This window comes from Eucyclogobius newberryi, unplaced genomic scaffold (genome assembly GCF_026437365.1).
Source record: "Eucyclogobius newberryi isolate DKJ021-1_F unplaced genomic scaffold, fEucNew1.0.hap1 SCAF_11, whole genome shotgun sequence".
NCBI classification, from domain to species: domain Eukaryota; kingdom Metazoa; phylum Chordata; class Actinopteri; order Gobiiformes; family Gobiidae; genus Eucyclogobius; species Eucyclogobius newberryi.
In genome coordinates, this window is record NW_027315735.1 from 24,780,022 (window position 1) to 24,793,567 (window position 13,546).

At 41.1% G+C, this 13,546-nt stretch overlaps 4 protein-coding genes across 5 annotated transcripts in view; all 4 read left to right on the forward strand.

Moving 5' to 3' along the window:
- Positions 1–13,546, forward strand: part of LOC140354588 (protocadherin alpha-2-like) — a 91,546-nt gene that overhangs the window by 20,259 nt on the left and 57,741 nt on the right. The window contains exon 1 of one of the 2 annotated variants that reach the window (XM_072439651.1): positions 10,881–13,335. The exons of the other annotated variant lie outside the window; for it this stretch is intronic. Coding sequence (XP_072295752.1) covers positions 10,978–13,335 — 2,358 coding nt within the window. The 5' untranslated portion in view covers positions 10,881–10,977. Of the gene's footprint in view, positions 1–10,880; positions 13,336–13,546 lie in introns of those variants that run through there. 2 annotated transcript variants of the gene reach the window in all.
- On the forward strand, positions 693–3,128 carry LOC140347752 (protocadherin alpha-2-like). The gene has a single exon (XM_072434233.1). The coding sequence runs from the start codon at positions 735–737 to the stop codon at positions 3,126–3,128; it is 2,394 nt and encodes a 797-aa protein (XP_072290334.1). The 5' UTR covers positions 693–734.
- Positions 4,221–6,750, forward strand: LOC140347768 (protocadherin alpha-2-like). Its single transcript, XM_072434234.1, has 2 exons — positions 4,221–6,635; positions 6,739–6,750. Exons 1-2 carry the CDS (start codon positions 4,278–4,280, stop codon positions 6,748–6,750), a joined length of 2,370 nt encoding a protein of 789 aa, XP_072290335.1. The 5' UTR covers positions 4,221–4,277.
- Positions 7,775–10,369, forward strand: LOC140347784 (protocadherin alpha-3-like). Its single transcript, XM_072434236.1, has one exon. It carries the CDS (start codon positions 7,799–7,801, stop codon positions 10,367–10,369), a length of 2,571 nt encoding a protein of 856 aa, XP_072290337.1. The 5' UTR covers positions 7,775–7,798.

Genomic DNA, 13,546 nt, shown 5'->3' on the forward strand with positions numbered 1-13,546 from the left:
TTTATTAAGCACATTTTATTTCACTTTGTGCTGCACTTGTTAAATTTCCTATAAAAATTAAATATTATCTTGTGAGTAATAAAGCCATTGGTTGTGGCTCATTGATATGGCATTGGTTACTATTTTGAAAGTAACAATGGTTTCTGTTCAGTCCCTTTTAAATAAATGAATAATTATAAAAAATGGACTCTGGGATGGACTCATGTACTATTACCAAATCATTTTCCTAAATTAAATGACGAAAACAACGACTGATCCTAACTTGAATGTCGAGTACAGTGAAAATGACAACATGTGCAAGAAATGCTAATTATCATGTTTATGTTTTGAACTGGTGGTGGTTTAGGGTCCAATAGTTAAAGTTGTTCGAACTTGTATTGGCCCGACTCTGTCCGTGGTTCTGAAGGACTGATAAGAATTTGTCTTGTAGCCTTCTTCAAATACTGACTTTCCAAGACTCCTGTAATTCACACGACCAACAATGTTTAATTAATAGAGTTGCAATACATTGACTTTCGTATCATAGTTGACCACAAGGTGGCAGCACTCAATAAAGAAACCCCTGGTTCACTTTGTACCTCCTCTCACAGACCCTTTTGTTTTTGTTGGACTGGACAGCAGTTGCCATTTGTGTTTTACCTTTTAGCCTACTGTGGATCTTTAGTGCTTTGCTTTCTTGGAGACGATTTTAAAACAATCAATATTCAAACCTAAACATTTGACTGTTGACGACTATGGGAATCGAACACTCTTTTCAACCGACAATCTGCTCCTGGATCAGTTTGTTCTTGGCTCTTCTGCTCATTTTTGGACAGTGCACTTTGGCTCAGATCAGATACTCTGTTCCGGAGGAGGTGAGGGATGGGACTGTTGTTGGAAATGTGGCAAAGGATCTTGGTCTTGATGTTGCTTCATTAAGTGATAGACAGTTCCGCGTTGCCCCTGGAGCTAAGGAAAGTATTTTTGAGGTAAATCCCGAGAATGGCGCTTTGTTCGTCCACGGCCGCATTGACAGAGAGCAGCTGTGTCAGGGCAGCGGTACGTGTCTGATGGAGCTGAAGGTTCTGGTGGAAAACCCTCTGGAAGTTCACTATTTAGTTGTAGAAATCACTGATGTAAATGACCACGCGCCAAGATTTCCCAAATTTAACCAAACGTTTGAAATTGGAGAGCACACTTTACCGGGTAAAAGATTTCAACTCCACCCTGCCCATGATCCCGACGCAGGAATAAATTCAATCCGCACGTATACGTTGTCTGCAAATGAGCATTTTGAAATTAATATCCGACAAAGTGACATAGGTAAAATTCCGTTTCTGGAGCTAAAGAAGCCTTTAGACCGAGAACAGAGCAGCAAACACTCTTTGCTTCTCACCGCGGTTGACGGAGGAAAACCACCAAAGTCCGGGACACTAAATATTACTATAATCGTTCTGGACATTAATGACAATAGACCAGCTTTTACTCAAGAGGTTTATCATATCACAGTGAAAGAAAATTTGGAGAGAGGAAATGTAATATTTAAGTTAAATGCTACAGACGCTGACGAGGGAATAAATGGAGAAATTGAGTACAGCCTCGGGGAAACATTGACACAAGATGTATATTTAACATTTGAATTAAATAGAGTAACAGGGGAAATTGTCACAAAAGGCCCAATTGACTTTGAAAAAACAGAACACTATGAATTAGATGTGGAGGCGTCGGATAAAGACACGCCCCCATTAACAGGTGAATGCAGAGTTATTATAAAGATTATAGATGTTAATGATAATTCACCTGAAATTGATGTAACTTCTTTGTCAAATACAGTGTCTGAAGACTCCAAAAGAGGGACAGCTATATCACTAATTAGTGTAACAGACAAAGACTCTGGAGTTAATGGTAAAATCATCGCGCACATAACAAACAACGTGCCTTTTGAGCTAAAACCCTCGTATAAAGAAAACACATATTCAGTTGTCACTAAGGATTTCCTGGACAGAGAGCAGGTGTCTAATTATGACATAACAATAAAAGCCACTGACTGTGGGGAGCCTCCTTTATCCACCACTAAAACTCTCAGTATTCAGATATTAGATGTAAACGACAACAGCCCACAGTTTGAACAAAATCATCTGTACTTTTATATTGTAGAAAATAACGTGGCAGGGACTTCACTGTTCTCTGTAACTGCAGCAGACAAAGATAAGAATGAAAACGCAGATGTTTCCTACAGCATTGCGCGCACAGGACAAGAGAAGGACGTGGCGCTCTTTTTAAATGTGAACGCGGAAAATGGTCAAATCACGGCCCTGAAAAGCTTTGACTTTGAGACATTAAAGTCGTTCCACTTTCAAGTCGTGGCCTCAGACTCTGGGACTCCGTCACTGAGCAGCAACGTGACAGTGCACGTGTTCATTCTGGACCAGAACGACAACGCTCCAGTCATTCTGTATCCAGTCAGCTCTAACGCTTCTGCTGAAGGAGTAGAGGAAATCCCCCGCAATGTGAACGCAGGACACTTGGTGACTAAAGTCAGGGCCTATGACGCTGATATCGGATATAACGGCTGGCTGCTGTTTTCACTGCAGGGAGTGACTGACCACAGTCTGTTTGGGTTGGACCGCTACACAGGACAGATCAGGACACTTCGCTCATTCACAGAGACAGACGAGGCCCAGCACAAACTCGTCATACTGGTCAAAGACAATGGCAACGTGTCTCTGTCAGCTACAGCTACTGTGCTTGTCAAAGTGGTGGAGCCCAGTGAGGCTTTTGCAGCTTCTGATGTTAAGAGCTCCACTAAAGACGCTGAGGACACTAATGTGACTTTTTACCTCATGATAACTCTGGCCTCGGTCTCAGCTCTGTTCATTATCAGCATCATTGTGCTGATTGCAATGCAGTGCTCCAAGTCCAGCACTGACTACACCTCCAAGTACTTACAGGACACAAACTATGACGGGACTCTGTGCCACAGCATCCAGTACAGATCTGGAGACAAGCGCTACATGTTAGTTGGACCCAGAATGAGCGTAGGATCCACTATAGTCCCAGGGAGCCAGGCCAACACACTGGTGCTGCCTGACAGGAGGAGGCCTTCTGAAGAGGTAAGACTATTGAGTGTTCAAAGAAAGTGTTTTTAATTTTATATCTTATGAAAAAGCAGTAATTTATTTTTGTTTTTTTCATATATGGTGAATAAGTATTCAGTTGACTTAAAGGGTCTGCAGGTGGAAATGTATATATTTGCTATAGCCTGGTACAAAGCATTTTCTTTATTTTTATTAATGTTTATTGTACACTATCCATGTACAATTAAAATATACCATACAATAAATGTCCAAAGGAAAATGCTTATCTATTAACTTTAATTGATTAGCATATGGTGTCTTAAAACCATACCCTTTGAAACACTGGTCAGTAAATAAAAGTAATAACCTTGGAATTACAGTATGACAAAAATAATTACGTCATCACAGTAACAAATCGCTTCTTGAACTATTTATAACTAAATAATAAACGCATAAAATATCGTTTAAAAGAGTGTTAGATATTTTATTTGACTTTTAATAGCACTTTGGGAATGGACTTTGTTTGGAAAATCTGCTACAGAAATGAAGTCTTATCTGGTCAGTAAAAAAGTGATTGGTTGTGGCCTATGGACATGGTAATGGTTACTGTTTTGAACGTGGCAATGGCCTCTGTTATGTTAGTTTTAAATAAACTATTAATAAAAAAGTTGATTGGAATATACACGTTTTGTTTTACGTGATATTTTCAAAATGATCTTCTGGATTTAAATCAAGAAAGCAACGGTTGATCCTAATTTGAATTTTGAGAAGAGTGAACATGAAAAAAAAAATGCCAAAATGCTCATTCTCATGTTTTGAACTTGTTTTGGTTTTTGGGTCCCATAGTTAAAGCTGTTCGAACTTGTATTGGCCCGACTCTGTCCGTGGTTCTGAAGGAGTGATAAGCATAATGTCTTGTAGCCTTCTTCAAAAACGAACTCTCCAAGACTCCTATAATTCATACGACCAGTGATGTTTAATTAATAGAGTTGCAATACATTGACTTTCATATCATAGTTGCCCACGAGGTGGCAGCACTCAGTAAAGAAACCCCTGGTTCACTTTGTACCTCCTCTCACAGACCCCTTTGTTTCTTTTGGACTGGACGGCAGTTACCATTTGTGTTTTACCTTTTAGCCTACTGTGGATCTTTAGTACTGTGCTTTTCTTGCTGTATAATTTCAAAACAGTCAATATTCAAACCTAAAGTATTGACTGACTATGGCAAACGAAAACCCTTTTCAACCGACAATCTGCTCGTGGATCTGTTTGTTCTTGGCTCAACTGCTCATTTTTGGACAGTGCGCTTTGGCTCAGATCAGATACTCTGTTCCGGAGGAGGTGAGGGACGGGACTGTTGTTGGAAATGTCGCAAAGGATCTTGGTCTTGTTGTTGCCTCGTTAGGTGAGAGGCGATTTCGTGTTGTTTCTGAAACAAATGGAAATATTTTTGGAGTAAATCCTGACAATGGCGCTTTGTTCGTCCACGGCCGCATTGACAGAGAACAGCTGTGTCAGGGCAGCGGTACGTGTCTGATGGAGCTGAAGGTTCTGGTGGAAAACCCTCTGGAAGTTCACTATGTGGTTGTAGAAATCACTGATGTAAATGATCACGCTCCTGCTTTTCCCAATATAAATGAAACAATTGAAATAGCAGAACATACATTGTCTGGAAAACGATTTCAGCTTCATCCCGCTCGTGATCCTGACGCAGGAACTAACTCAATTCGCACCTATATTTTACCTGCAAATGAACACTTTGACATTAATGTCCGTGAAAGTGATTTAAGTAAAACACCGTTTTTAGTTTTAAAGAAACCTTTAGATCGAGAGGAAAGCAAGAAACACTCTTTACTTATTACAGCTGTTGACGGAGGTAAACCCAGAAGATCAGCGACACTAAATATTACAATTATTGTTCTGGACAGTAACGACAACAAGCCAGTTTTTGCTCACGAAGTTTATGAAATTTCCGTACGAGAAAATGTTAAAATAGGAACAGTAGTAATTGGTCTCACTGCAACTGATGCCGACGAGGGGATTAATAGGGAAATTGAGTACAGTCTCAGAGAATCGCTCATTCAAATGATAAAAAACGTATTTATGATAAATAATATTACAGGTGAGATTACAACTAAAGGACCAGTTGATTTTGAAGAAACTTCCAAATATGAATTAGATGTAGAGGCGTCAGATAAAGGCACGCCTCCTTTAGGAGGAGAATGTAGAGTCATTATAAAAGTAATTGATATTAATGATAATTCACCTGAAATAGATGTGACTTCACTGTCAAACACAGTGTCTGAAAACTCAAAACCAGGAACAGTAATTTCTCTCATTCGCGTCAAAGACAAAGACTCTGGAGTCAATGGTAAAATCATCGCGCACATAACAAACAACGTGCCTTTTGAGCTAAAACCCTCGTATAAAGAAAACACATATTCAGTTGTCACTAAGGATTTCCTGGACAGGGAGGAGGTGTCTAATTATGACATAACAATAAAAGCCACTGACTGTGGGGAGCCTCCTTTATCCACCACTAAAACTCTCAGTATTCAGATATTAGATGTAAACGACAACAGCCCACAGTTTGAACAAAGTCCTCTGTACTTTTATATTGTAGAAAATAACGTGGCAGGGACGTCACTGTTCTCTGTAACTGCAGCAGACAAAGATAAGAATGAAAACGCCGATGTTTCCTACAGCATTGCGCGCACAGGACAAGAGAAGGACGTGGCGCTCTTTTTAAATGTGAACGCGGAAAATGGTCAAATCACGGCCCTGAAAAGCTTTGACTTTGAGACATTAAAGTCGTTCCAGTTTCAAGTCGTGGCCTCAGACTCTGGGACTCCGTCACTGAGCAGCAACGTGACAGTGCACGTGTTCATTCTGGACCAGAACGACAACGCTCCAGTCATTCTGTATCCAGTCAGCTCTAACGCTTCTGCTGAAGGAGTGGAGGAAATCCCCCGCAATGTGAACGCAGGACACTTGGTGACTAAAGTCAGGGCCTATGACGCTGATATCGGATATAACGGCTGGCTGCTGTTTTCACTGCAGGGAGTGACTGACCACAGTCTGTTTGGGTTGGACCGCTACACAGGACAGATCAGGACACTTCGCTCATTCACAGAGACAGACGAGGCACAGCACAAACTCGTCATACTGGTCAAAGACAATGGCAACGTGTCTCTGTCAGCTACAGCTACTGTGCTTGTCAAAGTGGTGGAGCCCAGCGAGGCTTTTGCAGCTTCTGATGTTAAGAGCTCCACTAAAGATGCTGAGGACACTAATGTGACTTTTTACCTCATGATAACTCTGGCCTCGGTCTCAGCTCTGTTCATTATCAGCATCATTGTGCTGATTGCAATGCAGTGCTCCAAGTCCAGCACTGACTACACCTCCAAGTACTTACAGGACACAAACTATGACGGTACTCTGTGCCACAGCATCCAGTACAGATCTGGAGACAAGCGCTACATGTTAGTTGGACCCAGAATGAGCGTAGGATCCACTATAGTCCCAGGGAGCCAGGCCAACACACTGGTGCTGCCTGACAGGAGGAGGCCCTCTGAGGAGGTAAGACATTATGATTATACTTGCCTAATATACATTTTCATATTAATTTGGCTCATTTTCGCACGTTTAAATATCCACCTAACACTTTATGTGCCTCCACTAGCACATCCTGTAAATCAACAAAAATACATACCAGATTTTAAGGTACACCCAGCTGCAGTGTCGTGAATTTGCATCCTGACCTTGACTTTCTATGACATGTCCTCCCCTCTCTCTGAGCACAAAACATTTAGAAGAAAAAGCTTTATTAAAAAAAATGTAAAGCAATTCTTACAAATTCTTTAAGATCATGGTGTTTTTGGGGTTATATTTGATTTTACTTAGTTTTATTTCGTTCTCTAGCTGTAAGTGATTGCAATTTTGTTTAATTCACCCTAAAAAAGTGACTCATTAGAGATAGTTATTGTTGTTAAAAATTAACTTCATATCAATACTACATCAAAGACTGGACTGAGAGTAAAAAAAATAAAATAAGACTGAACACCTTAAGCCTTTTTGTATTGACTTTCAAACCGCAGTTTCTTCGGCTTTTTGTTAATACATAAGCAATTAGGTAATAATAATTCATTGTATTTGAATGTTTAATTTAAGAAATAATAATAATCTTTAATATTTATAAAGCTTTAGTGTTATTAATGGTACAGGCTGATGGGCAATTTGATGGAGATGGACTATTTATTTCCTGTTGCGTATTTATCCAGTGATAAACTTTCCCCGAGGTTACCTGCTCAGTCTACGACCAAAGGGACAGCAGTGGTCAGTAGAGACTCATCAAAACAACACGGGCTTTAGAAAGGTGTATCAGAATGTTTGACCCAAGATATAGTGTATATTACGAGTTTAAAAAGCTGCATTCTTGTAACAAATACACTATGCGTCGTTTACATGGCACAACATTAACAAATATCTTAAAATCAGCGGGTGAAAACCGAACAGCGCCTTGGACCAAATGGCCAAAGATCTGTAGACAATGAACACATCTTTGCATAGTTATTCTCGCGCTGGTGCTGTATACTCATCTCTGAGGTTTGTAATGCAGAGCCAACGAAAGACGCATGGTGTCAGTGTGCAAGCAGACACCCACTGCACCCACATCTAATTCATTTTCAGTCCGCCCCTTAACAGAATCTCACCTTCTATAGTGGAGCATGGTTTAGACGCGAATGATTTGTCATTTTAAAACAGAAACTGACCGATCGGACCCATACGTGCTTTTCCACCCGGACTATTTGCTGTTTTTGAAGAGGCATTTACACGTGGTTTCAAGTTTGTTTGTTTTTTTCACGAATTTGACGATGCTGCTGCTGATGGGACAAAGAGAATCCAACGCACAAAGAACGGGACTGCTGCTGCTGACCATATTTACATGTATCGCGCTGTTGTGGAACGGAGTCTTTGCGCAGATAAGATATGCGATTTTGGAAGAAGTCAGTGAAGGCACGGTTGTGGGGAATGTAGCCAAAGACCTGGGATTGGATAAAGGAACATTAAAAGACAGGAAATACCGGATTGTGACGGATGTAAAAGACCCACTATTCCACGTAAATCTAGATAACGGGATCTTATACGTGAGCCGAAAGATAGACCGAGAGGAAGTGTGTGACGGGAGCAATACCTGTCTAATAAACCTTAAAACTGTACTTGAAAACCCCCTCGAAATTCATTATATTTCTGTGGAAATTCTAGATGTAAATGATAATATCCCCAGATTTCAATGGAAAGAAAAGACTGTTGACATTTCAGAGTCGGTTGCAACTGGGAAAAGCTTTCTATTGCAGCCTGCACGAGACCCAGACAGTGGTGTTTTTTCTGTACAACAATATAAACTAAACGCAAACGAACATTTCCGTTTAGAAGTAAAGGACAAAGGAAAAGAGGATAAAATCCCAATACTCATATTACATAAACAATTGGACAGGGAGAAGGAACGCAGGCATTCGTTACTGCTGACAGCTCTAGATGGAGGAAAACCACCTAAATCTGGTGAGATAAATATTATAATAAATGTATTAGATGTCAATGACAACGCACCAATTTTTACTAAAGACTCCTACTCTGGGGAGCTGGTAGAAAACGCCCCAGTTGGAACTACGGTGATGCAAATTAATGCAACTGATTTAGACGAAGGTCTAAATGGAGATGTGATTTACAGGTTTAGTGACAGTGTAATGCAGGAATTATTTCAAAAATTTGAAATAAGTACATCAACAGGTGACATCATTGTTAAAGGTGAAATAGATTTTGAACAAAATGGGGAATATGAAATTGAAATAGAAGCGTCAGACAAAGGCCTTCCCCCACTAACGACTGAAAAAAACATCATAATTAAAATAGTAGATGTAAATGATAATGCGCCTGAGATTGAAGTTACTTCATTTTCCAGCTCCATTCCTGAAGACACTCGTCCCGGGACTACTGTGGCTCTGATCAGTGTTAATGACAGAGACTCTGGGCTGAACGGGAAAGTGACATGTACAATAGAAGGAGATGTTCCCTTTACACTGTCTCCTTCTCTACAAGACAAAATGTATTCACTTGTGACTAAATCCACTCTGGATAGAGAGACACAGTCAGAATATGTACTTTCTATAGTGGCCAAAGATCATGGCCAGCCCTCACTTACATCTGAGAAGAATATTCATATTGTCATATCAGATGTGAACGACAACAGCCCAGAGTTTGTCCTTAAATCATATAGTTTTTATATCACTGAGGGCAATGAACCAGGAACTCAGTTGTTTTCTGTTCAATCTATTGATCATGATGAAGGTGAAAATGCTCATATTTCTTATCACATTTACAGAGATGGAAGTGAAGAAAACAAAGTGACTTCATTTCTCAATATTAACAGTGAAAATGGTCAAATCACGGGCCTGAAGAGCTTTGACTTTGAGACATTAAAGTCGTTTCAGTTTCAAGTCGTGGCCTCAGACTCTGGGACTCCATCACTGAGCAGCAACGTGACAGTGCACGTGTTCATTCTGGACCAGAACGACAACGCTCCAGTCATTCTGTATCCAGTCAGCTCTAACGCTTCTGCTGAAGGAGTGGAGGAAATCTCCCGCAATGTGAACGCAGGACACTTGGTGACTAAAGTCAGGGCCTATGACGCTGATATCGGATATAACGGCTGGCTGCTGTTTTCACTGCAGGGAGTGACTGACCACAGTCTGTTTGGGTTGGACCGCTACACAGGACAGATCAGGACACTTCGCTCATTCACAGAGACGGACGAGGCACAGCACAAACTCGTCATACTGGTCAAAGACAATGGCAACGTGTCTCTGTCAGCTACAGCTACTGTGCTTGTCAAAGTGGTGGAGCCCAGCGAGGCTTTTGCAGCTTCTGATGTTAAGAGCTCCACTAAAGACGCTGAGGACACTAATGTGACTTTTTACCTCATGATAACTCTGGCCTCGGTCTCAGCTCTGTTCATTATCAGTATCATTGTGCTGATTGCAATGCAGTGCTCCAAGTCCAGCACTGACTACACCTCCAAGTACTTACAGGACACAAACTATGACGGGACTCTGTGCCACAGCATCCAGTACAGATCTGGAGACAAGCGCTACATGTTAGTTGGACCCAGAATGAGCGTAGGATCCACTATAGTCCCAGGGAGCCAGGCCAACACACTGGTGCTGCCTGACAGGAGGAGGCCTTCTGAGGAGGTAAGGGATACACTTAAAACAAGTCTTCTCAAAATCACATTGCTCTCCATAAGACTGACTTAGGTTTTGATATAAAAAAACAACAAAAAAACAACAACAACTGTTCACCTGGTAATTAAGCACAAAAGCTTAGCTAGGAATATACAAGTTCAGTTATAATACAAATAGTGCTACGAGGTATAATGATGTGTGATTGTAAAATCAATATAAGATTGTTATTTGTTGTTCTTGCGTTGTAATTCAAGTGACTTTGAGCAAATCCTATTAATATATCAAAATAACTTATTAATACTGTTTTGAAAAGTACTCACCGCTGTTTTTGAGTGCCAGTCCAGCCGCTGTCCGTGGTGCTGAAGGAAGGATACGTTTTGGGGAATAAGACATTCCGTTTCTTAAACTTCTATGGCATGGAGAAAATGTGTTGTTTTTCATGACAAGAATCTATCTGCAAAAAATTATTCAATACAATAAATAATTGTCTAAAGTTTTACATTTGACCACAAGGTGGCACTAACCATTGAAACGTCTGCCGCACCATGTCCCTCCTCTCACAGACCCTTTATGTATCTTTGACTGGAGCGTTGTATTCACTCGTCTTTTGCGTAGCTCTGGATTATTTGGTGCTTTAGTGGCTACAAAAACAGCTCTAAAAATACATGGATTTTTGAAAAATGTTGGAGATGAAGAGGCCATTTGTACTGGGAAAATGTTCATGGATCACTTTATGCTCGGTTCTACTGATGTTTTTTGGACAGTGCGCTTTGGCTCAGATCAGATACTCTGTTCCGGAGGAGGTGAAGGACGGGACTGTTGTTGGAAATGTGGCAAAGGATCTTGGTCTTGACGTTTACTCTTTGAGCCAGAGAAGATTCCGTGTTTCGGGAATGAAAGAAGCTGTTTTTGAAGTAAACCAAAATAATGGCGCTTTGTTCGTCCACGGCCGCATTGACAGAGAGCAGCTGTGTCAGGGCAGCGGTACGTGTCTGATGGAGCTGAAGGTTTTAGTGGAAAACCCTCTGGAAGTTCACTATGTGGTGGTAGAAATCACTGACGTAAACGACCACGCTCCTACTTTTCCTAAAAGAAATGAAACTATAGAAATAGCGGAACATACTTTGTCAGGAAAACGGTTTCAGCTTCACTCTGCTCATGATCCAGACGCTGGAATGAACTCAGTCCGCACGTACAGTTTGTCTGCAAATGATCATTTTGACATCAATATTCGGGAAACTGATGGTGAAAAAATACCATTTTTAGTATTGAAAAAAATGCTGGACAGAGAACAAAGCAGTGAGCATTTTCTTCTGGTGACAGCGGTTGATGGAGGGAAACCCCAAAGGTCAGGAACACTGAATGTTACCATTATTGTTCTTGATAGTAACGACAACAGACCCGTTTTTAGCCAAGAGATTTATGAAATTACAGCCAAAGAAAACGTACAAACGGGTTCGTCAATTTTTAAACTCACGGCTACAGATCCAGACGAGGGAGCAAACGGAGACATTGATTATAGTTTGGCTAAGACATTGAAGCAAAGAATATATGACATTTTTCAATTAGACGCAAAAACAGGAGTTATTGTTGTAAAGGGAAAGATAGATTATGAAGAAAAGGATTTCTATGAACTAGAAATGCAAGCGTCAGATAAAGGCACGCCTCCATTAACAGGTGAATGCAGAGTTTTAATAAAAATCATTGACGTGAATGATAATTCACCTGAAATAGATGTGACTTCTCTGTCAAACACAGTGTCTGAAAACTCAAAACCAGGAACAGTTATATCACTAATTAGTGTAACAGACAAAGACTCTGGAGTTAATGGTAAAATCATCGCGCACATAACAAACAACGTGCCTTTTGAGCTAAAACCCTCGTATAAAGAAAACACATATTCAGTTGTCACTAAGGATTTCCTGGACAGGGAGCAGGTGTCTAATTATGACATAACAATAAAAGCCACTGACTGTGGGGAGCCTCCTTTATCCACCACTAAAACTCTCAGTATTCAGATATTAGATGTAAACGACAACAGCCCACAGTTTGAACAAAATCCTCTGTACGTTTATATTGTAGAAAATAACGTGGCAGGGACGTCACTGTTCTCTGTAACTGCAGCAGACAAAGATAAGAATGAAAACGCAGATGTTTCCTACAGCATTGCGCACACAGGACAAGAGAAGGACGTGGCGCTCTTTTTAAATGTGAACGCGGAAAATGGTCAAATCACGGCCCTGAAAAGCTTTGACTTTGAGACATTAAAGTCGTTTCAGTTTCAAGTCGTGGCCTCAGACTCTGGGACTCCGTCACTGAGCAGCAACGTGACAGTGCACGTGTTCATTCTGGACCAGAACGACAACGCTCCAGTCATTCTGTATCCAGTCAGCTCTAACGCTTCTGCTGAAGGAGTGGAGGAAATCCCCCGCAATGTGAACGCAGGACACTTGGTGACTAAAGTCAGGGCCTATGACGCTGATATCGGATATAACGGCTGGCTGCTGTTTTCACTGCAGGGAGTGACTGACCACAGTCTGTTTGGGCTGGACCGCTACACAGGACAGATCAGGACACTTCGCTCATTCACAGAGACAGACGAGGCACAGCACAAACTCGTCATACTGGTCAAAGACAATGGCAACGTGTCTCTGTCAGCTACAGCTACTGTGCTTGTCAAAGTGGTGGAGCCCAGCGAGGCTTTTGCAGCTTCTGATGTTAAGAGCTCCACTAAAGACGCTGAGGACACTAATGTGACTTTTTACCTCATGATAACGCTGGCCTCGGTCTCAGCTCTGTTCATTATCAGTATCATTGTGCTGATTGCAATGCAGTGCTCCAAGTCCAGCACTGACTACACCTCCAAGTACTTACAGGACACAAACTATGACGGGACTCTGTGCCACAGCATCCAGTACAGATCTGGAGACAAGCGCTACATGTTAGTTGGACCCAGAATGAGCGTAGGATCCACTATAGTCCCAGGGAGCCAGGCCAACACACTGGTGCTGCCTGACAGGAGGAGGCCTTCTGAAGAGGTAATAGGCTACAATTCAATGCTTTATTTTTTATTTTTTTCCTTTTTCTTCTTCTTGTTTGTATGTCTGTGTTCCCTACACATATTTCAATGTTCTCTTATATATTTCTTCATAGGAATTTAGTTGTTTTCATATGGCCTACATATATTCCGATATTCTATTATGTTAATTTATTGATCTGCATATCTTGCGCTGTCCAATGTGCTGATCT

Excerpts from the sequence above, each read along its gene's own strand:
- LOC140347752 (XM_072434233.1), top strand. The coding sequence starts at position 735 with ATGGGAATCGAACACTCTTTTCAACCGACAATCTGCTCCTGGATCAGT.
- LOC140347768 (XM_072434234.1), top strand. The coding sequence starts at position 4,278 with ATGGCAAACGAAAACCCTTTTCAACCGACAATCTGCTCGTGGATCTGT.
- LOC140347784 (XM_072434236.1), top strand. The coding sequence starts at position 7,799 with ATGATTTGTCATTTTAAAACAGAAACTGACCGATCGGACCCATACGTG.